We start from the raw sequence: 27,938 nt of genomic DNA on the forward strand, positions 1-27,938 counted from the left end.
TTGAGAGCTGCATCTAACTTTGCTCTTTGTTTTGAGCACTTCGACCTTGAGCTAGTGACTTGGATCAATATTCAACATATATGAATGAAACCTGATTTTAGATCACAAGTCACATCCCACTCAACCAAAGAAAGATACATATGACTCAATAAACATTTGATGCATCCCATTGCTATACTCGGTAACCTTGACTTGATACCTCGAAATCCTCCAAGCACTAGCTGCTTCATCCTAACAAAGCTCATGGCCCAAGTCTGGTCTTGACAAAACTTTGCATAGTACCTCATTGCTAATCACTTGCTTGATCCCTTCATCCAATCGCTGCCGCATTGAGTCTAGCTTTGTTTTGACATCAAGAATGAAACACATTTGAGATCATATCTTCTTTTGATTTTGTTGTCCTATTTGTTGCTAGCAAGCTTCTCATTTCATTTAGAGACCCAAGAATATCCCAATATTATCATGTCTCTATCTTCGCCTTCATTTGCTTGTCATGTATCACACATACGCTTTATGGGATCACACTAAATTCTTTACTATGACATTTCTCTTTAATTCAAGCAATCTTTGCAACATGAAGCTATTAACCAAGCCTCAACTCATCTTTACCAGCATTGCTTGCTTTTTCATGCTTAGATGAACAATATTCTATATCACACTTGTTCTGTTCAACAAATGAGCCTTTTAATACAATCTTTTCCAAAAAGATTATTTACCAATAATTTACACCTGCTCATATGCTTAACAAATTCATTAGACTTTTAATCTAGTTGTCACTCAACACACCAAAACCCACTAGGGGCCTAGATGCTCTTTCAAATAGCAACATCTCAAATGGTTGTTGGTGCGAGTCTAAGAGCATCTCCCACAGTTCCCCAGTTCCCAATCCAACTACCATATTAGGAGAGTTCGTAAAAAAAATAGTACTCTAGCAGACTCCCTCTACTTTTACCTTTTCCCAATAATTATTAGCACCCCAACTCTCCCTTAATAAAGGAGGAGTTGTGACTCTACCAATACGGTAGTTGGATTGGGATGAGATTATTAGGAGACTGCAAAAGTAACTCTCCTAATAACAATGAAATGGATGTTGGGATATCCTCCTCGTAAACTAGTTATTGGGAAATATTTATTGGGAGACTGCTGAAGATACTCTAACGAACTTAGTTGCGCCAACAAGAAACTGATAAAAGATTATCTTGCAATTGCAAAGGAACTGCCCATTGTTCGTTCATGACCATGATTTACTTTGCTACCAGTGGTAGTAACATATCGTGAGAAACAAACCGCAAGATATCTTGCAATTTGCACGCGTCACCATTGGACCAAAACCCACATGATTCGTCAGCTTGTCAGTAGACATACTATGCAAACTAAACATTAAATAAGTCTGATGATTCAAGAAGCAAAGCAGGGTTCATCTAAAAATAAATTAAACTTGCACATTGCGCTGCAGTCATGAATAGTTGATGGAACAGATCTTGCTCCACCTAAATTTAAATTTGAATGGCATTGCCCGACTGCGACAATATTCACCATCTTCCTTCAACGTGGCACCGGCTACAAGGCTCCAGAACAATTAATTCAACTGTAGATGGAACTTTATTCTCAATGTGTGTTCTGATAGCCGAGAGCGCTCTAGGGGTTTCCATGAGAACACCGTCTGCCATGGGAATACACCTTTCAAACTTACCTTGCTGATAACACCTAGGACCATAAATGGTGTCCAATGTAAGACACTCAAGTGCCACCACATTCTTGAGGATATAACATGTTAGCTCAACCAAGCTCTTTGCAGAGCTGAAACTAACCACTGATCTTCACACTCTTGAGACAGGCATGGTGGTGGTGTTCAGGCATGTGCCTCAGTTCTGAATCCGCAAAAATCAATTCATGGGCCAAACGTAGCGCAGTCACCTGACGATGAAATGGATAATGTGATTCAATTAAATGGACCTAGATTGATCAGATAGATTTGCAGGGTGAAATGAATGAACAGCACCACGCCTTACATCTAATATCAAAGTCTCCAAGGAAGGAGATGCTTCAAGGAATGGAACTAGAGAGAAATAGTCATATGGCCGGATAATGGTTGATCCTGATACTAGACAAATGGTCAGATGCTTAAGGTAGAGGAATTTGGTAGGCAACATTGGTGCATCAACCACCTGCACAACAAATATAACATGTATTAGATTCGTTAACACCAGGCATGAATAATATAATCCATGTATATCACGATCCTACAACACCTTATCTCTTAAGAGAATACATACCTCATGCCTTGATTCGATGACAAGAGTTTTAAGATTTGGCATAATGGATGGCAGCTTGGAACGAGCATCACAGATAAAGTTTGGACGCTCCATGTCTATCTTCTTCACTTGCAATGTTTCCACGTGTGAGAAATTAACCCTGACTCCTCTATGGAAAAAGCTAGAGAGATTTGGAGCTTTGCTCTCTAACGCTTTCAAGCTCGAGCATTCAAAAATGTTAAGGCCCGGGAAGGAGGCTAGGATGGACTCCAGGTCGAGGCCACTGCAGTGAATGGGTGCTACCCAGCTTTTCTAAATGTTGGTGTTGAGCCTGGTGACATTGCCAAATTTTTCAAGCAGCTTCTTGGTGTTCCGAACATCAGCAGCTGTTGGATTAATGAAGATTACCGCATCATTCGCATATAGCCTGTGCCGCGTCGCGCCCTCGAGCCTCGCGCCAACGCGTCTTCCCTTGCCCGACTCTGAGCTAGGATGGACTCGTGTGGTGAGGCCATGGTGACGCAGGAGAGATGGTACTGTGTGCATAGTGCATTCAAGGCGTCATTCCTTCCCGCCACCCACCTCCTCAGCTCACCGCTTCTAGAGATCTTCAATGAGGAAGCCGGTGCCTGCACCCCTGTCCAAAGCTACCTTCCTCCACCGCACTCAAGGTAGGTGTTTCCGGTGCCTTGCCCGCGACCATCACGCTCATTCCTACCGGGACCCCTTCCGCTGACTCCGCCTGGGACACAAAGCTGCCTCCTGCCGCTCAAACGCCACCCGCAGCTTCCCCACCTCTGTCCAAGCAAGGCACGCCCCTGTTCCCTCCCAGTGCCACACCTCTGGACCACCTCCTACCGCTCCCCACCTTCCTATCAAGATGAGAGACTACGAAATCGGCAACCCGGCTCTCCGGCCAAATGAGGACTGCCTCCACGTCCCCACCTCTTTCGAGCTTAACAGAGAGCTGCGGGACTGGGAGGGGTGCACCCTGGTCACTTGGGCCATGCGTGTTCCTCCTGACACCACGGCGTGACACTTGGAGGAGGCTCTCATTGCCGACTTCAGGCTTCACCCGAGTGACGTCGACGTCACCAGACATCGCTCTGAGGCATTCCTCCTTCGCTTCCAGAATCAGCACAGCTGCGAGGAGGTCAATGCCAAGGGCAGGTTAAAGTGCTACGGGGCTGAGGTTTGTGTTCGGCCATGGCGGAGCCTCACCGGAGCCTTGGGGTGGCTCTGTTCTACAGGGTCCGGCTCGTCCTCGATGGCGTCCCGAGGCAGGTGTGGCAACCGGAGCTTGTTGAGAGGATTGTTGTCCGTACCTACTCGCTGCAATGCATTGGCACTAGCTTGTTGCACACTTCTGACACCCAAGGGATTGAGCTCTGAGCATGGACTGCTGACCCAAGCAAAATCCCAAAGGTTATGTGGCTTATTTTTACGACAGGCGCTTTAGACGTCTCCTCTTCTTCTATGCAGGTCCTCGACACTCCTCCGCAGTGGCGGCAGCACGGCATCAAGCACCAGGTCATCATCCACATCTGGTAGATTCATGACTTCTCCAGGGTGTCGACCGACCACCACAACCCGGACGCGGCCATCGACGAGCCGAAGCAGCGACGCCTCCCCTAGTACTAGGGTGTCCGGGACGGCGACCAGGCACCGACGTCGCCTTCGAGCCGTTCCACCAACCACTGCCGTCGCGGGTTCAGGAGCGTAGAAGCGAGTGGGAGGAGGAGTACCGTCGCGATCGTGCGCGCCGCGACCGCATCGACGACCACGCGGCCTACCACAACATCTTCGACGCTAATGGCCACGACAATGAGGACGACGACGACCGTGACCCACGCCACCAACGCGGCCACACCCAGTGCCACGACAGCTACAGTCCCCACCCCGCCAGGATGCGGTGCGGATGGACCAATCCTACTCCCCACGCCGCCAAAATAGGAGTACTGGCTCCCACAAGAGGTACATGACCGGCAACGATGAAGCTCCAAAGTCACAGGAGGAGCTAGAGGCGCAAAGACAGAGGTACCTCAAGCTAATGTTCTCCCTCAAGGTCGCCACCTGCAGCAAAAAAGATCTTCAACCTGCAGCCCGCCCAGCAGCAGAAGGTGTCGGCCCCTCCTTCGCCCAGGTCGTTGCATCAACTCTTGATCAAGGCGACAAGAATGGCGGAGCACCCGGGGGATGAAGCCTCGCACGACTCCACAATGACAACACAGTACCAAAAGGTACCAAGCAATCCACACTTCCTGGTACCAACGCGTCATGTCTTCTATCGCTTAAAAAAGAAGCTTCCTGCCCCTCCCCCCAACTTCCCCTTCACTTCAGGAGGTTGACGAAGCTCTGGCAAAGCTCCATGAGGAGTTCCCACAGCAGCAGCAACAACAGGATAGCAGCGGAGATGGTGTCCTGCTCCCTGTCGATAGCCACATTCCTATCGAGCGGGGGGGGCTCCAGGCAGGCCGTGTCCACTGCAGCGCCGGCCTGAGCTTCACTGTTCCCCGTGGCAGAAGCTGAGGCACCGGCATTCAGCAGCATGGCACAGCATATCTTCACGACCTCAACGACCTCGTACATGGTGGTGATACAGGTGGGGTCCCTGGCCAAGTGCTTGGCGACCTGGGAGGCCTGTCAGGTACGGCCGCAGGAGCTGATTTCCACTCAGTTGTGCCGCCTGCAGCCAGGGACAGCACGGCACGACATCTCTTCACGGCTTCGACAACCTCATCCAAGATGGTGGCACAGGCGGGGTCATCGGACAGGTGCTTGGCGTCCCGAGTGGCCTATCTTCTACGGCCACAGGAGCTGACGCTTGCCCTCTCCACCCAATGGTGCTATCTGCAGCCAGGGACACTCAGCATGGTCCCTAGGGCACTAGACAGGGCTGCCATCAACACAATGAAGCCCAAGAGCTACAGGTTCCATCTCCAACCCAAAACATACACTCAACAGACTCTCCTGGTGGTATTGCTGAGTTGTTCTCCTCTCCGAAATAGGCGATCTTCCAAACTCCACCACCTGCACCAGGAAGAAGGGGCCGCCGTCTCAAGAAGCCTGCTGCGGAGATTGCGCCTCTGCGCCGTAGCAAATGGCAGGCCTACAGCAAGCTCAAACACCTCTCCACGAAAGAGAGGGCAAACCACGTTCTATGCCAGCGCTTGGGATACATCAAGGACGATTACACACTGGTAGAAGAAGCAATCAGGGAGTTCGTCGCAACTTTTCAGGGCACCATGCCACAAGACATCATCAAGGCAATGACAACCCTATTCCAACTTGACGATGAAGACCTTTGCAAGGCTACCGACGCTCTCATCTGAATTGGCGGTGCAGAATCCACGGAAGCACCGGTGGAGATCAACAATACCGACTAGAATGATGAAGTCTCTGTGTTCTGTCTTTGCCATGTGTCTACTTCAAGCTTTAGTTGTGGTTACTGATCGCGGCCCTCTGCGCAGGGCTTTCAGTAGCGTTGGCCTCCAGCTTTCATTTCATCCATCGTCAATGTTTCTTCTCAAAACTGATATTTATGTAATGTGCACGCCTAATGCTTCTGCCAGTTACAACCTCTCAAGCTACCATGCTAAGCTGTTGTGCTTCCTTCAGTGGACAGAGCTACTTTTTTATTTGCATGGCTACTAATGAATTACAAATTCTATGCTGGAATGTTCAAGGTTTGAACTCCATAGCGCGCCGCTCGACTGTGCAACAAGTGCTTGCTACAACACACTGTCAGATTGTGTGTCTTCAGGAAACAAAAATGACATCAATCGACGATCAGCTAGTTATGAGTGTGGGGGGTTTCAGGCTTAATAGCTTCACCTTCCTCCCGGCTGGGGGGCCTTCAGGGACGCGAGGGGGCATTCTGATTCTCTGGAACAAAGATGAAGTCGACCTAGACTACACCATCAAACGAGCTTTCTCAATCTCCACTACTATTAAAATAAAAGCGACTACAGTGCCCTTTCTGCTAACAACAGTTTATGGCCCCACACAAGACCGCGACAAACTAGAGTTTCTACACGAACTCTGAGCACCGGCTCCACAGCACAGTCAAAAGTGGCCAATACTCGGTGACTTCAACCTAATCTACAAAGCAAGCTATAAAAACAACTCCAACCTAAACTTCAACTGCATGCGACATTTCCGAGAAACTCTCAATAGCTGCAGCCTAAAACAAATCCACCTGCAAAATAGAAAATTTACCTAGAGCAATGAATGTCGAAACCCAACCTTAGTTCGCCTCAACCGAGTGTTCTGTAACGACGCCTGGGACTTGACCTTCTCATCCCACATCATGCAAGCTCTATCTACTTTGTTGTCGGATCACTACCCCTTGCTCCTTTCCAATCAAGAAAGCACCCCGCGGCCTCGGCATTTCAAATTCGAAAATTTATGGTTATCCATGCCGGGATTTCGGCAAGTGGTACGAGATGCTTGGAATGCTCCAATTCTCCACATAAATCCAACGCACCACCTCAACGGCAGGCTTGCTAGGACGACACTGGCTCCAAGAAAATGGAGCAAGAACCTTTTCTCAGAAGCGAAACTTCTATTCCATATGGCGCAATCGGTCATTTTCCAACTAGACGTCGTGCAAGAATCACGAAATCTATCCGATGAAGAATTAACTCTGCGCTCCAAGCTGAAAACCAGAGTAATGGGTCTCGCCATCCTCGAATGTCTGTGCAAAAGACAATGCTCCAGAATAACGAACCTCTCTCTAGGCGATGCAAACACATGGTTTTTTCACCTAAAGGTTAACTCAAGGAGAAGAAAAAATTTCATCACAAAGCTCTAGAAATCTGATGGTTGGGCAACGACGCAACAAGACAAAGCTGGGGTGGCGTACACACACTTCGCCACCGTCCTAGGACGACCGCCACCACGGGACATCGATTTCAACTGGGAATTACTCTCCTGGCCGTCCACCGACCTCTCCTCCCTCGATGCGGAATTTACTGAGGAAGAAGTCAAAAGGGCACTGAAACTCATGCCTAGAGACAAGGCCCCGGGACCAAACGGGTTTACAATTAATTTCTTCCATAAATGCTGGGATATAATTAGAGCGGACATCATGAGCATAATTAATGCCTTCCATAGCATGCGCCATGACTTCTTTGACATCCTCAATTCAGCCAACACAGTGCTCATCCCAAAAAAAAGACGAAGGCAACTCGATTACAGACTTCAGCCGATAAGCCTCATCTATGCCATAGCCAAGATCATCACAAATATGATGGCACTACGTCTACAACTGTTCATGAACACTTTGATATCGGAGAGCCAAAGCGCCTTCATTAAAATGAGAATTATACACGACAACTACATGTATGTAAGAAATCTTGCTCGACGCTTCCATTCCTCTAGAATGCCATCCCTCATGCTCAAGCTCGACATATCCAAGACTTTCGACTCTATACGTTGGGACTACCTGTTGGATCTCATGCATTGGAGAGACTTCCCCCCAAGATGGAGAAGCTGGGTCACAACCTTCTAAGCACTGCTACATCAAAAATCCTCATGAACAGTGCTCTAGGGGACGACATACAACATGGTCGAGGCTTACGATAGGGGGACCTGCTCTCACCACTCCTCTTCATTCTAGCAATTGACCCGCTTCAAAAAATCCTCCATCTAGCAACGGAAAACGGGGCCCTATCCAAGCTACGCGGCAAATGTGCACGCCTACACCTATCGCTATATGCGGATGATGCCGTAATCTTCATTAATCCGACAACCGCTGATGTTCGGAACACCAAGGAGCTGCTTGACAAATTTGGCAATGTCATCAGGCTCAACACCAACATTCAGAAAAGCTCGGTAGCACCCATTCACTGCAGTGGCCTTGACCTGGAGTCCATCCTAGCCTTCTTCCCAGCAGCAAGAGCAACCTTCCCGGTAAAAATACCTGGGACTACCCCTATCACTTGGCAGGCTACAAAAGGTTCACTTCCAGATGTTAACTGACAAAGCAAACGCAAGGCTGGCCAGCTGGGCCGGCAAGCTACTCACCCCAACAGGAAGAAGAACTCTTGTGAGAGCAGTACTATCCTCACAACCGATATACTATCTCTCTGCCCTGAATGCCCCAACAACGGTACTTGAAGAAATTTACAAGCGGCGAAAGTGCTTCCTATGGTGCGGCACAGATCAGATTGTTGGCGGAAAATGTAAAGTGGCGTGGACCACAGCATGCAAACTGACTAAATTGGGTGGCCTGGGGTACTGCACCTAAAAAAGTTTGCGCGAGCATTACTACTACGATGGCTGTGGCATGAATGGAAGGAACCACGCAAACCATGGGTTGGTATGCCGACTCTGTGCAACAACAAGGATAAAAAAGTTGTTTGCATCTGTGACGACCATCACACTGGGCGATGGGCAAAAGGCTAAATTCTGGGACTCGGCATGGCTGTAGGGAGAAGCGCCGAGAGATATTGCGCCGTCATTCTACAAAATCTCAAGAAATAGGAGAAGAACAGTGAAGGACGCCTTAACAAATGACAGGTGAATTTCGGACATCAACGTGGCCACCATTTCATCAGCCAGGGATCTCTCAGAGTTTTACCTCCTCTGGACCAAAACAAGATTAGTCCAGCTCATTCCAAGAACACCCGACGCCATCACCTAGAACCTAACCAAGCATGGAGAGTACTCCATAGCTTCGACATACCTGGCACAGTTCCAAACTTCAACACCTTCGGATATGGAGCGCCTTATATGGCGGATCTGGGTACCACCCAAGTGCAAATTCTTCTCATGGCTCGCCTATCAAATAGACTCTGGATGGCGAACCGTTTAACCACGCGAAGATGGCCTAATCAAAGACTCTGTATGCTGTGTCACTCACATGACGAAACCCTTCTGCACTTGCTAACGAAATGCCACTATACTACTCGAGTCTAGGAGAAAGTTTTCGAGTGGATGGCCACACATGTCCCGCCAAGAGGAGATTGGACTACTTTTTCATCAGTCAGCCAGTGGTGGTCACAAACAGGCTCAACAAGTGGTGCCCTGCTAAAGGGCTTGAAGATCACTTATCATTCTAGTGTCCTGGGAAATTTGGAAGGAACGCAATGCTCGAGTGTTTCAACGCTAGTTCAAAAGCATCAGTCAACTAATCGTGAAAATCAAGGAGGAGGCACGATGTTGGATTCTAGCGGGAGCCAAGCACTTGGGCGCTATCTTCCACATCACTGAATGATCACGTTTCATAATGCCTTTTTGTAATTTCTGTATATATTTGTTTAGCTTAGGCCTATGTAACTAACTTCTCTATTAATTAATACAAGCCCGGCAATCTCTGTCGGGCCGACAATTTTAAAAAAAAAGGCTGGTCAACTGCTGCAGGGTGCAAGGTATCTTCAAGCGAATTATCTCCTTGCAATGAGTTAGGTCTAAATGCTCCAAAGCAAGAGAGTTAGAAAGAAGGCACTCTAACTCTTCCCACGTAATGCTCACAAAAAATAGACAAAGACTTCTTAGGCTTCTGAAGGGACCAAGTTCAGATGTGGGATGAAGAGCACAGAAACGAAGTTTAAGGTACCGAAGTGAGTTTCGAACCCCATCGGATAAAAGTGAGCATGGGAAGTTGTATTCTCTCCTTGTTTTGGACAACTAGAGGGTGAGCTCTCCAATCCTTGGTTTAAGAGCAATTTGAAGCCAATTATCAAGATAACTAGTTCCATCAAACCTGCACATGCCACTGTAGTCAAGCTTGAATGTTTTCAAGCTAATGCCTGAGTGGTTCCTAAGAATGTGGCTAATTTTGTGGTGGAAATTCTCTCCATATGCATTTTTCTTCAAACCAATCGTGTTCTTATAAAGATGAGATTGGGATGACATCTCCATGAATGTAGAAAGGCGCGAGATAGGCAAGCAGCACGAGCAGCTTCACACATTGGCATTAGCGAATGTACACGAAACAGTATGTCCTGCATACACAAACATTGAATAAAAGATCAACATTGAGATCGTAAGTCCAGACAGTTACTTCAATTGGAGAAAGAAGAATAGCATAATCACGCGGAGTAACATTCTACCCCACGTAGCTCTCCACATAATTGCATCGGATGTACTGGATTACATAGGTAGATAGGAACTCAGCATGGCATTCACAAGTTTTCCTAACAGTGTTATTAGTGGCTTTCTGGGGAGGAAAAGAGATGGCTGCTAACAGCTAGCATCAATTAACAACTACTTCATGAAATTTACTTGCATTCGCTGTCAACCATTATGTTTTTCTGTGCACTTGTGGGAATGATGTGTTATTGTGCTATATTATACATGGGTTAAAATTGTGAAGAAATACAAAGGAATATATGTAACTTCTACTTGAGATAAGAAACTCCAAAAGTTCCCTTAAAATTGCCTCAAAACCTTATTTAAAGAAAAAAAACTCACCTCCAACAGCTTCCCCATCCTTCCTGTAAAAATACGCGGACGCTAAAAATACCTTCGTCACCCCGCATATACGCGGGAGACGGATTCTTCCCCAATCGCCTAAACTGCTCCCCACTGGATTCCTATCCCAGTCCTGGAGCGTGTCCGGGCGCGCATTTGCACCCCAGCCGCCGACGCCACCGCCGGCCGTGCTTGTCAGCCCCATCGCCGAGGACGCCGCGTGCGAGCTCGAGGACACGGTCGAACACCGGCGTCGCCACGCGAGACGGCTGCCTCAGCCCCAGCAGCTCTCGACGTTCCCACACCGGCGCCACGTCGGGTGGACCCATCCCACGCGCGAACCGCGCAGCGGCGGCAAGGAACTTGGTGGCGCTCGCGCCATCGCAGAGCGCGTGCGCCACCCGCATCCCGAGCGCGACGCCACCGCACGCGAACCGCGTGGCCTGAAGCGCTAGCGCCAGGCCATCCGCGCCGCTGCCGCCATTGCCGTCCCCTGGCGCGAGGCAGTCGAGCAGCACCGATCCAGGGCTGTCGGTGTCGACGTCGGCTGCCGACAGAACAGACGCCGCGAGGACGACGCAGCTCGTGAGCGCGGGGAAGAGGCCGAGCGCGGCGGCGAACGCGCGGGTGAGGACCGCGAAGGGGTCGACGGGCGGTGGGGGAGGCGGGAAGAAGCGGAGCGTGCGGAAGGTGACGTCGAGCACGTTGCGGTCGGCGTCGAGGACGGAGAGTGGGAGCGGCGCTGGGGCGTGTGGCGACAGGCGCGCGGTGTCCAGGACCCGCAGCCACTGCGACTCCATGGGGGAGGGGTGCCGCGTGCGTGAGCCCCCGCCGTTGGAAGCTGCTGCGTCAGTGCGGCGACAGACTGACGGCGAGTGGTTGGTGGAATGCTTTGCGGTTTCAGGGGAGCGGCGACGTGGGAGCACAGGCACCAATAGTCCAGTGGCGTTCATGTCGTCGTCGCTAGCGGCCGTGTCACTGAAGCTCGCAGAGGACTGAAGACTGGAGTTGGGAGTTCTGGACTAGCGAAACCATGTGAGCTCCTCCCTCGACAGCTTTGCACAATTTAGTCTGATCACCTACGATTACGATGACGTGGCCTGTTTTAAAATATTGGGATTTAATTATTAGCGATCTGCAATTACGGTGACGTAGCATGTTTTGAAATATTAGGGGCTAATTATTAACGATTTGCTGTGGGTTGATATATTTTGAGGGAAAATTTTTTTGAAAGAGCACCCAATACATAGTTTTGGGAAGAACTTTTTGAAGTACTCGTGGAATTGCTGTAAGGGACAAATAGCATATCTGAAAAGTTAGACTAACGGAAGCCCATGAAATAGAATCTGACAGTTATGGCATTTACATCATAAGAACCTTGGTAGTTAAATATGATGAAGAGATACTTGATCAAGATGACCATATATATATAAATAAATAAATCATAAAAGAATACAGATCTGAATTCGTATTTATTCTGGATTTAGGTAGCAAAATAGCATGAATGAATACTACAGCATCTAGAGCACAATCGTGAAACCTTGACATTTTTTTTTCTGGATCTAGGTACCACTATAACAGAATGCTTTGGTGTGAAATTTGAAGCAGGTATAAAGATTGACCATCTTACAGATTTCTTATAGAACGAATATGCCAATCAATGATGGCATGGACTTGTTACAGCATAACACTAGCAATTACTAATTAGTAATTACTAAATCAGCCCAGTTAATAAGTTATCGACATAGTACTAATTAATAAAGGACCTTGCTTATGCAAAAGGTTCTGGAGAGATTTGTTACGTTACCAGCCTTGGCAGAAAGAGCAGTTATAGTCAGAACAAATTGTCAAATTTCTCACTAATTCAGTAGGAGTGTAGAGCTGTGACCGAGTCGCAGCACAAAGATTGTTTCCCTTTTTATAAATGATAAATTGTGCTAGCCTAGCATAGTCCCAAGAATTATTCCGATGACTATAAGAGCAGCCGTGGTAAAATAGTATGCTTGTAACTTTTTTTTTTAAACGAGCCTGGAGGAGAGTTGCAGCTATATTAAAATAGAGGAGAGACCCGAGGCAGTACGCTTGAAACTTAAGCATCGTACATCATCAGAATTGAAGGCCTCGATACCTCAGGAAGGTCTGGGTTTGGGATTGAACTTCTCATTATTTTGCCAGCTTGAGAATCACCTTCGCCATCTTGTTGGCAGGGAGATCCCTTCCTTTTACCCAATGAGGAAATCGATCCTTCTGCAACACAAAAAGTTGACAGACATGGGAGAAAATCAGAAAAGGCACCCGAGTACTTGAGATTGCCTCCCAAAATTATGTTCATCTCTCTTTTTTTTTGTCCTGAGGAAGCATGGGGATGTTAATGTGACCACCAAAGTGAAAATTTAATCCCCAAAAAAAAAAGAAAATTCGGTAGCAGGCTCACATCAATATGAATGAACAGGCTAGGGAACACGACAGAAAGCATCGACAGAGCCAAATGCAACAAAGAGAGAGCCAGGAAGATGTTAAGAAGCAGGAGGGTTACTATGCGCTTGGATCTGCCGGTGACGCCGACGCCGTCGCCGCTTCCGGTCTCGCTGCATGGACGCGAGCCCGGTGATGCCGCTGCTGGTTGATTCGAATCCGATCGACCTCGCGCCGGTAGGACAGAGTATGCATCCCTTCTATTTTTATATGCATGACAGTTCTCATGTGTTGTCTACAATACAAACTACAACTCCACGTACATGTCGTGTCAGCTTATATCTCCAGAAACAAAAATTCACATACGCAATGGATACCATTATACCAAAGAAACTCAGCACTGATCAGCAGGTCCAGTAACATGTACAAGAAGCAAAGCATGGTCCATTGACCTCTAAACACATTACACGCTGCACTGCACCTACGTACTGTGATAAAACATTGAAGGGATAACATTATTACATCCACACTGCACCTACACACCCATTCAGATGGATTATCAACATGGCACCGCCTGCAGTGCTCCACAACAGTCAGCTTAACTTTAGACGGGACTTTATCCTCGATGTATGTTCTAATGGCCTCGACACCTCTACGAGCTTCCATGAGAAAATCTTTGTCCATTTCAGCGCAGCGGCCGCCAACCATTCCGGTATCGCACTTAGGATCACCGAAAGTGGTGTCCAGTGTAAGGCAACTTAGCGACTTTGCGTTCTTGAGAATATAACATGTTAGCTCAACCAAGCTCTTGGTTGAGTGGAAACCTTTGATCTTCACAGTCTTGAGGGAGCCATGGTGCTGTTCAGGCATCTGCCTCAGCTGTGATGAGCCTCCAAAAATCGATTCGTGCTCCATAATTTCCTGAGCTACCTGAGGATGGAAAAGAGATCATATGATAAAATAGAATTAAAATATGGTTTTACAACAAAGTGACCAGATAGGTTGCACGATGCATGGAATAAGCACTGCCTTACATCCAACAACCAAGTCCTTAAGGAAGGAGAAGCATCAAGATAAGAAACGAGGGAAAAATAATCATAGGATGGACTGGTCAATTTCAGACAAATTGACAGGTGATTGAGGAATAGGAATTTGGTAGGCAGCATTGGTGTATCGACCCTCTGCAACATAAAAGATGTCTCAGATTAGTTATAAAAACGGTATGACTACTATTGTATGAAAATATCCCCTAGTCTACAACAACTAAAAGTATTAGGGAAAATTAATATACCTGATGATGCGAGCCAATGGAAAGAGTCTCAAGGTTTGGCATATTGGATGGCAATTCGGCGCGGGCAGAACAGATGAGGTTTGAACGGTACATGCGCAGGTTCTTCATTTGCAATGTTTCTCCAAGTGATCCTTTTACCCTCGGTACTGCTATAAGGATAAAACTGGAGAGATTCCGAGCTTTGCTCTCTCTATCACCTGCAGCTTCCGGCAATAAGAAACTTTCAGGCAGCGAAGCTGCAGCAGCACACAAGGTATATATCTTCAGGCCCATTATCTCCTGGCAATCACTGAGGTCTAACTGCTCCAGACCAGGACACTTAGAAAGAAAACACTGTAACTCATCCCCCGAAATAAGCACAGAATGCAGTCGCAGACTTGTTAGGTTTCTCAGTGGGCCAAGTTCAGCTGTGGGGCGGAAGGTGCACAAGTCGAAGATACCGGATTGAGTTTTGAACCCCATCAGATAAAAGTGTGCATGGGACGTTGTATATTGTCTCTATGACATAGCTCAAGGGTGAGTTCTTCAATCCCTGGTGTAACAGCAATCTGAAGCCAATTGTCGAGATAATTACAGGCATCGAAAAAACTGTCAAGCGCGAGTATCTTAATGCCAATGCTTGTGTGGTTCCTCAGGATGTGCCTATTATTCAAGTTGAGAATGGGATGGCATCTCCAGGAACGTAGAAAGGCGCGAGACAAGCAAGCAGCACGGGCAGCATCACGCAGTGGCAATAGGGAATGTATATGGTGCAAGATGTCCTGCATGCACACACATGGGAGAAAAGTCAAACATTGGGATTGTAAACCCAAATGGTTACTTACCGGACAAAGAAAAACAACAGAACCACATGGCAGTAATATTCCACCCTAGGTAATAACTTTCCACATAAGCGCACATGGTGTATTGCATTGCATAGGTAGATAATGCAGTGGATTGTAAAACATGACGACCATTAAAATTTCCCTATTGATGTTACTTTGGATTTCTGACCCCAAAAAAAACCCGAGATGCTAATGGCTAGCACTGATTAAACACTACTTCCTCCGTTCCAAAATGTAGGAAATATAGGATTATGTCTAGATACGTAGAAAAATCTATCTATATACCTAGAAAAGTTAAAATGACCTACACTACTAGAGCACAGAGTAATAAACAACATTAATTCATGTGCATTGTTGTCAACAGAAATGCACAAGGCGATGCTTAATCATACAATAGCATGTTATAAATAGGCCAAAATAGCAAAGGGTGAGTACACCTGAATACTAGAACAAACCCCAAATTGCCTATACAGCACTCTCTACAAACTGTTTTGTAAACATATAATTGTTTCAGCCTGAATTACTACTCTGGCACTAGGTTTGTTCATGTTATAAGAGACAATGGATTAAAAAGACCATGTAAATAAAATAACATCATGAAACAACATGCAATTTAATCCCACATTTGCCTGGAATTATGTAGCATAATAACTAACATAACACTAGCTTGAATTACGAACATAGTTGACAGATTGGAATTTTTTTATTTTCTAGAATAACCATGTCAATCAATGCTCACAGGATTTTGGTTACAGCACAACACAGCACGTAGGACTAATGCAAAACCACTTATGCTGAGTTGTCAAGACTTGCCTCTTTTCTTATTCTAGAATGAACATGCAAACTTGACAAGTTAGGCCTGCTCATCTTCCTGTTCTAATATATATATATATATATATATATATATATATATATATATATATATATATATATATATATATATATATATATGCCCCCAATTGCTTGTGTTGGAGATCAAAAGTTACAGTTGGATTTCAGGGAAAACATAATAAATGATGCCTGCAAAGCCTTATGGCCATTGGCCAGCCTAAAAGGCACTCATTTTATCACATGGTACCTTCCTGGGAAGCTTGAGACAGTATTACAAACTCCATGCTTAAAAGACATTCTCCATATGCATTTATGGGGCAAAGGTGATTGAAATCGCAATACGCCTAAGAACAAGCACTACATGGCTGCTTTTATTCTGGAGGAATAAAGGTTTTGGTGAAGCTGCTACTGTAACAATCCTCTCTAGAGAGGTTAGCAAAATCGTAGTCACATCTCCCAGAATCTACAAAGCGAAGAGCTCACAAAGTGGGAGATCCCTTGTTAGAATTTTCCTTGAAAGAACAATGTGCATCTCTATTAGACATTCAGGGGAAACTATATCAAAGAGCATCAACAATCCGATACCTCGTATCATTCGTATTAGACAGTATTAAGAATGGCACATATTGATATGAGGAATGAGATAATTTGAGGTGGACAAGGATGGCATACAATAGCTGTGGGAGAGACTAAGAGCAAATCCCGCAATCAGGGTTCTGGTAAAAATAACTGCTAGGCAGTGGATTTTGTGTACTATAGTCACAGCAAAAGAAGAACAAGCCACTGCATGTACGAGAGAAATTAAATGAACTGTAGGAAGTCTACAATTTATGAAGATAACATGGATCTAAGGCTCATGACAGACAGTTCTATGTTGGAACTAAAGCTGCAACATTTTTTTAGGATGAAAGCTGTAACTGTTTTTTGTGTTTGTTGAGATGAAAGCAGCAGTAGTTTAAACAAAGCCGAGTATCCGGAGAAAAAAGGGCATTTACTTATTATAGAGATGGTGCGATTTGATCTTTTTTTTAGCCCTACCTACATCTCATTCTTGCGAGAAAGAGAGGGGGTTCGTATAGAAAGAACAAAATTAGTAAAGGAAACCTACGCTTGGGGAAGGTGAGGTGAACTAACAATTCCTTCTGTCGTGTATCCTCGATTGATGTGGCCTCATATGCTTCAATTGTAGATTTGAGTATTGAGCAAAAGGTTACACCTACAGGATAAAAGGGCTGTTTGGTTCGACGCCAATGGCAGCCTGACCAATCTTTTGGCTGTTGACCGGGAACAGCGGGTGTGTTTGGACTTTGAATCAACACCAATCACTGGAGTGCCAACGTCCCACGCGCCACGGCTAGTTCCTTTTCACACCAACGAATTAGGAGTGCAAGACTTGCGAACGATTGCAGCGTGAGGAGCTCTGTTCTCTGTTTATATAGATGATATTGGCTAACATAGTTCAAAGAACTTGTGTGGCTAGGGCCGCCATGGCGATATTATGCTTGAAGCCTTCCATCATCAAAATTTAAGTCAGAGTACCTCCGGAAGTGATGGGATTGAGCATCTCATTCTTTTGGCAGATACGGAATCACCATGACCATCTTGTTGACAGGGCAAGCTCTTTCTTTTACCCACTGCAGCAATCGATCCATCTGCACAACCCAACAAGGATGGTTATGATAGCTTATCACAGAACTGAATATGACTAGACAAAAAACCAAGTCAGGAAGAAAAGGAAACGATATCTAGAAATTATTTATTTTATCAATCAACTCAGAGTGCAGACTAGAAATTTCTCATTGCTTGTAAAAGTTTTGGTGCAAGGACAGGAGAGGCTAAGGAAACAGGGCACAGGCAGATTACCACCCTTGACTGATCGTGAACACACGCAAAAAAACGAGCGAATGCACATATCATTCTATCAGACTTGTACCAACTACCAAGCCGGCTCAAATATTTTAAAATGAATCAGTTAATGGACATAACAGATAAAAAGGTGATATTTTTTTCATGAATGGAAGAAACGGACAGAGATCAGAGATGAGATGCCGGCGAGTGCTGAGAGATGGGCTTACTCAGGGGTCGGTTTCGCCGTAGATGCCGCTGCCGGTCGCGCTGCAGGGACATGAGCCGCTGCAGCGCCAGCAGCGCCATGGTGGTTGAAGCCGACGATGATTTCTCCCTCCCCGTGGGATCTCGTCGAGAAATCACTGTAGTTCCGCTCTCCCCTCCGTCAGATTTGGGACCCGTTCTTTCCGTCTAGCAACCCTACCAAATCTGTTCTTGGTTTGGTTTTGAACTTCGAATTCTACCAGGTTCGAAAAAAATCGCCGCCGCCGCCGAGCCGTGCTACCTGCTACGAACGAGAGGAGATCGGGGAAGTTCCCCTCCGGAAGCATAGGGGACGACGAAACCCAACCCCAGGATGGTGGCCTGAGATACTCATAGGGCCGTTACACAAAGGGTATCTGTGTTTGCTGCATTTGTGTAAGATAATAAACAAGCAAACATTCGAATATATCAGACTAAATCTACATATCCAAATAACACAAGAAACGAAGCATGGTTCATCGATCTCTGAAGGTTTACAAGTTGTACCTACTGTGATAAACATTGAACAGGCCCCACAACCCAGGAAAAAAATCATGGTTCATCTAAAGCAAGTAAAAAAATATATATTACACATTGCAGCTATTCAGATAACGTATCAGCATGGCATCGCCTGCAGTGCTCCACAACAGTCAGCTTAACTCTAGACGGAACTTTATCCTCGATGTATGTTCTAATAGCCGCAGCACCTCTACGGGCTTCCATGAGAAAACCCGCGCTCATTCATGGGTGCGCACATGCCCCCAGACATTTCGGTGTCACACTTAGGATCACCATAAGTGGTGTCCAGTGTAAGGCAATCAAGTGACTTCGCATTCTTGAGAATATAACGTGTTAGCTCAACCAAGCTCTTAGCAGAGCTGAAACCTATGATCTTCACACTCTTGAGGTGGTCATGGTGCTGTTCAGGTATCTGCCTCAACTATGATGACCCTCCAAAAATCGATACCTGATCCATACTTTCCTGACCTACCTGAGGACAGAAGACATCATCAAATAGAATTAAAAAATGGTTCCAACAAAGTGGCCAGATACTTTGCAGAACGGAATGAACACTGCCTTACATCCAAGGAAGGAGAGCCATCAAGAAAAGAAACCAGAGAAAAATAATCATAGGATGGGCAAAACGTCCATTTCAGAAAAATAGACAAGCACTTGAGGAAAAGGAATTTGGTAGGCAGCATTGGTGTATTGACCCTCTGCAAGATGAAGATGTCTCAGATTAATTTAAAAAAGGTATGGCTACTGTAATATGCATCTATCCCCTAGTCTATGAGAACTAAAGTTTTAGGAAAAGTATACCTCATAATACGAACCAATGGAAAGAGTCTCAAGGTTTGGCATATTGGATGGCAATTCCGTGCGGGCATAACAGACGAGGTTTCTACGGTGCATGCACAGGTTCTTCATTTGCATTGTTTCTCCAAGTGAGACTTTGACCCTCTCTCCTATAAGGATAAAACTGAAGAGATTTCGAGCTTTGGTCTCTATCACTCGCAGCTTCGAGCAATAAGAAACCTTCAGGCAGTGGAGCTGCAGCAGCACGCAAGGTATCTTCAGGCACATTATCTCCTGGCATTCACTGAGGTCTAACTGCTTCAAAGCAGGAGAGTTAGAAAGAAAGTACTCTTAACTCATCCCCCGAAATACGCACAGAGCGCAGGCACAGACTTGTTAGCTTTCTCAAGGGACCAAGTTCAGCTGTGGGATGGAAGGCACACAAGGAAAGCTGAAGACACTGAATAGAGTTCCGAACCCCATCAGATAAAAGTGTGCATGGGACATTGTACTTCATTTTGTCTCTATGACACAGCTGAAGGGTGAGTTTTTCAATCCCTGGCGTGACAGCAATCTGAAGCCATCTGTCGAGATAATGGCATGCATAAAAAATACCATATAATTCAAGCATGAATATCTTTACGCCGATGCCTGAGTGGTTCCTCAGGATGTTATCAATTCTGCAGCTGAAACTCTCTTGAGGTGCATTTGCATTTGAGCCAAGGATATGCCTATTCAAGGTGAGAATGGGACGGCATCTCCAGGAACGTAAAAAGGTGCGAGACGAGCAAGCAGCACGGGCTGCATCACGAAGTGGCAATAGGGAATGTATATGGTGCAAGATGTCCTGCATGCACACACATGGGGTACAAGTTAAACATTGGGATTGTAAACCCAAATGGTTGCTTATATCAGAAAACAGTAGAACAACTTGGCACTAATTTTCTACCCTAGGTAGTAGGTAATTCTCCACATGAGTACTTACGGCGAATTGCATTATATTACATAGGTAGATATTGCAGGGGAATGTAAACATGGTGATAAATTGATCATTGCATAGAAGTTTTCCCCCCTTTAATGTTAATGTTACTTTTGGCGTTGCAAGATGATGCTTAATTGTACAATAGCATGTTATAAATATGGTTATGGTTGCAAAACGGTTTCAGATAGTGCCATACAGGCAACTGTATAAATTGTACACTTGGTCACATAGTAATCAAAACTTTTCGATTTTCCTATTCTAAATGAACATGCAAACTTGATAAGTTAGACCTGCTAAATCTTCTTGTTACTATCACTATATCAGAAACGTCAGTCGCTTGCTTGAATTGGAGATAAAAAGTTACAGTATTATGTTTGGACTTAGGGGAAAACGAAACTAATAAAGGGATGTCAGACTCATGACGTCTGAAAGGTTTTTTAAGATGAAAAACTGTAACATTTTTCTTAGATGAAAGCGGCAACAGTAGTTAAAACAAAGCCAAGGTACTAATTAATGTAGGAGTGCAGAACTGTGAACAACTGCAGCATTACTAATTAACTGTGAATGATTGTATCCCCAGGAAATGCAGACCTGCTCACCAGGGTTAAGTTAGGACTTAGGACAGTATCTGAAATGACTTGCTGTTGCGTTCTTTAACTTTTTTATTAGACCAACCCTAAACGCAATCTCTTGAAGTGAAAAAAACGTGTTGGTACAGTGCCCCTCAGCCCTTGTTTCTTCCCGAGTGGAGCTATCGATGCCTTCACGTCCACTTGGTAACCACCACTTGCTTTGCGAACAGGAAGGAAGTTGTAACCGTACTCAAAAGCAGCAGCTGCGGAACACCTCATTTTTTTATCCTTGTTTTCTTCCGAGAACGATCTCCTTGGGCCTGAAAAGAGAATCTTATCAGCAGCAAATCTCCTCCGCAACCCCCTAAGCAGATACTGTCACGCATGCCGAGCATATAGTAATTGTTTAAGTGCTGACAAATCCGATCCGTATCTCCCTTCTCTATCGTCCGCTCCAATGCAAGGTCGTCGACAGAGCAGTGGCAGGATCGTAGTAGGAATTAGGATTTTCCTTGTCTCATTATAGCAAGGCAGCCTGTTGCTTGGATCAATCTTGTCAGGAACGGCCACGCCATATTATTCATTTTCATCATAGTTACACATGTCACGTGCACATTCAGAGGCAGTTCAATCACCGCGTACATACCTTGTTTTTTTAGAAAAAAAGGAGTAAAGTATATTACTGTAGGTAGTGTGTACGTGTTCCTGCAGGGAGGGAAGAGAGGCTGGCGTGTTTAATTAGGAGAAAGTGAATGACAGTGAAAGGAGCATGCATCACGCAGGGAAACAGCAGGTAGAGACGAGACATTTAACCACACGGTACTGTGCGCCGGTTGACGACGATTAGCGGCTGCTTTGGGTGTTTAGATACTGGAGTGTCACATCGAATATTTGACTAATTAGAAGGATTAAATATGAGTTAATTATAAAACTAATTACACAAAAAAAAGAAAAGAGGGTTTCATTTCGGTACAGATGGAAGTTAAACGGCGAGATGAATCTATTAAGTCTAATTAGTTCATGATTTGACTGCTACAGTACCATTTGCTAATGATGGATTAATTAGATTTAATAGATTCATCTTGCCGTTTAGCCTACATCAATACAATGTGTTTTGTAAATAATCTATATTTAGGGCCTGTTTGGTAGGGCTTATTGGACGGCTTCTCGAGCGGCTTCTGGAGAAGCCGTACCAAACGCCCTTCCAAAAAACGGCTTCTCTCGCGAAGCACCCGTGAAGCCGTTTTCCAATTTGTACCGGGGAGGAGAAGCCCAAAAAACCAGCTCCCCGCGGCTTCCCCTCCATCCGCGCCCCCATGTTACCAAACTACCCTTCAACTTCGCCGAAATTACATCAAATTGCCACCGCCTCCTTTTCCTCCCTCTCTCGCGAACCGTTCTTTCTCTTTCTCCTTCTGGTAGCGGAGGGGCAGCCGCCCGATCTTGGTCTGGTGGCGGCAGCCGGCATGGATTTGCCAAACACTTTTCAGAATGGCTTCAGCTTCACCAGAGAAGCTGTTTCACCAGAGCAGCCACAGCCGCAGCCGTTTCAGCCACAGCCACAGCCCTACCAAACAGGCCCTTAATATTTCTAATTAGTATCTAAATATTTGACGTGATAGTCCGAACAACCTTAGTCGACGCGGCTCGTGTGTCGTGACAAGCTAACTCTGCCGCGCGCGTACGTGTGGCGCGGGGACACGGTCTACGTGTCAGCACGTCGTGCGCTTGATGAAATATATTTTTTTAATGCCCTAAAGTTGCTTTGTCGCACGGATCGAGCAGGTACATGCATGCATACATGGTCCACGGATCACGATCGAGTATGGTCATCCATCGATCACGATCAACAGGGTAGGAGGAGGAGGATCGTGCTCATCGTGTAGCAGTTATGCTCGTAGACTTGGGTTTCCTAGGCAGCAGGCCAACAAGTCCAGGTGAGCAGAACCTGGACCTGAGATCTCACCCGCTGTACTTGCTGGTGATGAGCTGCGCCGGCCTGGGAAGCAGTGGTACCAGGTGGTCATCATCGATCGATAGATCTCTCACGCTTGCGTTGCAGATTCACAGCTCGTAGCACAAAAGGCGATACACTAGCTACCTGCTAGGCCGCCATGCATAGCCGGCTCTCGATCGCCGGCGACGTGAATGCACGCCAACCGGCCCCGGCTGGCGACGATGTAGTGTGTGCAACGCGATAAGATCGATCACGCGGCATGCACGGACGGTGCATGCATGTACCACAAGCAAGTCCCCGATTGGAGCCTTTTGGGCGGCGCTGTGTGTGGCCAGCCGGCCAAAAGACCGTACCGGCGACCGCGCAGAAGAAGACATCGCATGCCTTGCTGCCTGACGCTGCCGGCCAAAACAACTTCTTGAGACGACGTTCACACGCTTGTTAAATCACATGGTTTCATACTTCCTTCGGCATTGTTTAAGTTTGATTTCTTCGAGTTTGATTAACTAAATTTATAGAAGAATACAACGTATATATGAACATCTAAGCATGATTAATAAATAAATAAATTCCGTAATGTCGAAGCATATCCTTTCGTAGTGGATTTAGGTAAACTGATTTGATGTTGTGAATATTGGTCCATTTTTTTTACATAAACTTAGCCAAAGTGAAAGGAATTTGGGGCTTACTACAAAACTAAAGATGAATATACCTCCTCTTTGGGAAACATATGTATAGGAGTACTAGAAAGAATATTTGTTTCCAGCATTATTTGTAAGTTTATATGAAAGAAAAAGGGCTGAATATATATTATTGGTAGGGGCTTGGTCGATCTTAGGACCCTAAAGCTATCTTTCTTGGTGCCCATACCTACACACAGTTTGTCCTTTTCTTGGTTTGCCGCCCATATACCATGTAAAATTAGAGTAGCTAGCAAGCTGAGCCCATAACATTGGAATGAAATGGCATGCCAAAATCAGTCATGTCCGGCAGTGGGCTAGTGCCTAGCTAGTGGCAACAACAATCACCAACATAATGCCGGTTGGGGTGAACAATTCCCCCGCACATGCCCTGTTGGTGCCCACACGAGCTCAACTGGCCTGGATTTTGCAGTTGCATGCATGTGTGCCGGCCGGCCGGCCGGCCGGGCAGTCCACTTGCATTATTAGCTAGCTAGGGATCATCATCAGAGTATGGCCGCAGGAGAGCCCATGCATGCTCGCCCATGGCCAACTTGCGTGTGTTTAGTTTTTTTTAATGGGTTTGGAGAATGCGATCGCGCTTTGCTGCACTGCATACGGTGTTCCTGACAGCTAGCCAGCTATACTGCATCTGGTTAGTTGCCTAATTAAGAAGTGCACGCCGAGCTAGAGCTAATCTTAGCAATAAACTACTGCATCGATCACTTGTGGCTGACTAGTTTATCATTTCAGCCGTTGGACTTAAAACTCTAATCGAGCTGCGTGTGCCGGTGATGCTGCTTGCTTTTTACAGTAAGCTGCTGTGCTCTGCGGCCACTTGCGGTGGTGCGCAACTTAACCCAGAAACATCGATCTGCCTTCAGGACTACGTAACACGTACTCCTACTTGGAGATGCAGTTGGGCTTGAGACGAGTACCAGGACTGTAGGAGTAGGTAGTGAGGACGACGGCACGGGTGGGTGCGCGGCTGATGACTCAGACTGGGGTGGTGGTACAGGGACAGACAAGGCGACTGGACAGGAGCGCGATCGAGTCGATCGATACTCGAGAGGGTGCATGCACCTGGCCAACCCGCCCATGGGATTGCATCCAGGATTCCAGCTTCCTTGCAAACCCGGGGGTGGTTTTGCTTTGCTTGCCGCAAGAGACCCGACCACCCCCCAGCTCTGCTAAGAAACCGGTGGCGAATTTTCCCCGGGTTGCCACGACGAACAACTCCGCCCTGTGCTACTTGCTCCAATTGGGTCGTAAATTCGGGGACGCTTTAGCTGCTGATGTCGAGCATTATTATGATCGATACCTCTCTATTACCATATGTTTATACACGATAAAATGTCTTTTTTTATAAACCACGTTTCCAGATAAGTCCATCTCCTCGTACCATTTTCGTTTATCCAGATTTAACACATACTACAAATCTAATTTGTAACAAAAACACCCATCTATCCTTTTTTTTATCAGGGAAAATGTTTACCTTGTAATCTCTACAGGTAGGCATGCAGGCGCCATACCACGCCGTGTGACGGCTGCACCTACGGAGATGTTCGCCGGGAAGCAAGCACGCCCGCAGTCTGTTCACATTTTTTCACTCGTGACCCCCGTTTAACCCCAACCTACGGAGTGCTACCTGACGGGAGTTTATCCTCGGCCTTGTTTAGTTGTCTAAGACCTTGTTTAGTTGCCAAAATTTGGAGTGTTAAAATTACTATGCTAGTACTGTAGCACATTGTAGCGTTTCGTTTGTATTTGTGAATTATTGTCCAAACATTGACTAATTAGGTTCAAAAGATTCATCTCGCAAAGTACAACAAAACTGTGCAATTATTTTTTAATTTCGTCTACATTCAGTACTCCATGCATGTACCGCAAGTTTGATGTGATGAGGAATCTTTTTTTTGCATAGTGCTAAAGTTGGGAGTTGGGGTGAACTAAACAAGGGCTAACTTTGGACAACAAAAATACTGTAGCAACGATGTAACATTTCGTTTGTATTTGTCAATTATTGTCCAAATATTGACTAATTAGGCTCAAAAGATTCGTCTCGCAAAGTACAACAAAACTGTGCAATTAGTTTTTGATTTCGTCTACATTCAGTACTCCATGCATGTACCGCAAGTTTGATATGATGGAGAATTTTTTTTTTATAGTGTCAAAGTTGGGATTTTGGGAACCGGCCCTCGTCGTTTATCCGAGTCACTGTCCAAGTGTGCTTTCCGTGTCACTGTAGAGACACGGTGTACACAGCCCCATGCGTCAAGTCCAACTGGCAATCCCTGCCCAGTCACCGCCAGGTGGGCCACACCCTCCCACCTTTCTTCCCACCCTGCTATAAACTACTCCTCCCTATAAAAATGTCACGAAAAGCCTGTTGTTGCCGTCCATTAGCTTCCCCGGCAAAGCAAGAGCCCCGCCGCCCGCCGACGCCGAGCCACCCACCACCCAGCGGCATCTCCCCGCTTGCTTCCTTCGCCTCCACTCTACTCCAAGAACCCAGCGGCGGAGATCGGTGGAGGTCGTCATCACCAGAGCAACCGGCCGTAGATGCGAGCGGGCGCGCTCCTGCTCCTCCACCGCCACCTCCACGACAGCGCCATGGACGGCTACGGCCACACCGGCGGCGGCTCCAAGGCCGCGGATTTCTCCTCCGCGAGGGGTCCCGCGGGGTTCCCGCCGCCTTTGCCGCCGGAGAAGCGGCGCGGGGCGGCGCTGGCGAGGCGCGGGAGCGTCGGGGCCGCCAGCGGCCCGGCGGGCATCGGGGGAAGCTACCTGGGCGCGGAGGCGGCGGCGCTGCTGGCGTGCGTGACGGCCACGCTGCTGGTGCTGCCGCTGCTGCTGCCCCCGCTCCCGCCGCCGCCGCCGCTCTTCCTGCTCGTGCCCGTCGCCATCTTCGCCGTCCTGGTCCTGCTCGTGCTCGTCCCCTCCGACGCCAGGGGCGCCGCCAGCACCGCTACGCCCTACTCCTCCTCCTATAGTTAGCTACCTTATTAGATTGGGCGCCCGGCCTTGTCGTCATGTAAATGTAATTAAACGCGGACTCGGTGTGCTCGTCTTGTTCTTCAGAGATCAATCCATGGAGAGGCTTTTGTTTTGCTCGATTCGATCAGTCCCGATTTCGTCGATGGTTCTTCCCTCTCTGCATTTGCTTCTGCAAGTACGACGGTGACAAACTGACAACCGTCGAATTGACTTCATTCTTGCAAAGTTGCAATCCAGAATTCGACCCGGACATCGATTCAGATTTGGATCCTGAACTCGTAGAGATCTCTGATGATTCCGCCTCCGAGTCCGAGAGCTCTGCATCATTGAACTTAGATGCAGAGCACAGCGACGATCGAGTGGCAGCTCACGTGCCAGCAGCCAGATGGGCCAGGGTGATGTGGGGGCAGATTCAGTTTCAACTATCAACTTCCAAGGGAGTCAGAAACTCGTACCAGCGATAGTCGTCGTGTTCCTCGCGCAGCTTCTATCCGCGAAACGAGCAGGATCATGCAGTTGTTAGGATTTCCGGGAGTAGTCACTAGCAAGATCTCAACGAACCTGGACACGAGCTTTCTCCACACGCTACTCTGCACAGATTTTTTTTTCCCCTTGAAGTGTTGCTGCAGCTAGAAGAAAAGTAAAGTAGTAGCTCGAAAGATGATGCGCATCGATAGATTGCGTCACGAGAATGTTGGAAAAAATGGGGGCTTGTTCGTCCATCCAACTATATCCAAGAATCTAGGTGCCTTCCAAAAAGAGAAATATTACGGGCCTTGTTAATGGGTATCCGGCTCAACACTAGCTACTGTTTCATACAGGCACGGTTATGGATGGGATGCATTCCGAGTTTTTCTGTACTAGGCCGCAGAATACAAAGCCCACACGGCCCTGAGCTTTAAACCAAGCCCACCGCCGACCACCACCCGGCCCACATGGGTATTGTCATTTATGTATGGCGGTTGTAGTAGTAGCCCAACTTGCGGCGTATGCGTGCAATAAAGCAGGCCGCCCAGCGTGCACGCGATTGAGCGAATGGCCCAGCGGGTAGGCCCGATGCGTGGAAGTAAAAGCGCGCGGCGGTTGGTGGTGGACTGGACGGTGCTCCCAAACCAGACGGAGGAGCCAATCATAACTCCCCTGACCAACACTACCCCGTTATGATTATTCGTGTGGACGGCGCCAGGCTCATGTGCTCGGTTTAGTGCACACTTGGAAATGAAATGCAATTGGCAAGCTCAAGTATTCGCTGCATATTATGAGACACGTACTGCCGTTTTGTTTTGTTTTTTGTTTTTTTTTTAAAAATGTTGCCACATTTCTACAAAT

General features: G+C 46.8%; 1 protein-coding gene and 2 pseudogenes across 1 annotated transcript; all 3 read right to left on the reverse strand.

The window, feature by feature from the left end:
* Positions 1-1,532: 1,532 nt before the first annotated feature.
* On the reverse strand, positions 1,533-18,188 carry LOC101762223 (annotated as a pseudogene).
* Positions 9,914-11,688, reverse strand: LOC111257742 (3'-N-debenzoyl-2'-deoxytaxol N-benzoyltransferase-like). The gene is made up of 2 exons (XM_022827824.1): positions 10,674-11,688; positions 9,914-10,204 (listed from the first exon to the last, which is right to left on the reverse strand). The coding sequence occupies exon 1, from the start codon at positions 11,624-11,626 to the stop codon at positions 10,796-10,798; it is 831 nt and encodes a 276-aa protein (XP_022683559.1). The 5' UTR covers positions 11,627-11,688; the 3' UTR covers positions 9,914-10,204; positions 10,674-10,795.
* A 646-nt stretch (positions 18,189-18,834) lies between the features above and the next one.
* LOC101762623 lies at positions 18,835-20,228 on the reverse strand (annotated as a pseudogene).
* Between the last annotated feature and the right edge of the window lie 7,710 nt (positions 20,229-27,938).

Source organism: Setaria italica, chromosome VI, assembly GCF_000263155.2.
Source record: "Setaria italica strain Yugu1 chromosome VI, Setaria_italica_v2.0, whole genome shotgun sequence".
Lineage (NCBI taxonomy): Eukaryota > Viridiplantae > Streptophyta > Magnoliopsida > Poales > Poaceae > Setaria > Setaria italica.

Bases quoted from the DNA above. Each gene is read 5' to 3' on its own strand.
- LOC111257742 (XM_022827824.1), bottom strand. From the start codon at position 11,626: ATGAACGCCACTGGACTATTGGTGCCTGTGCTCCCACGTCGCCGCTCC.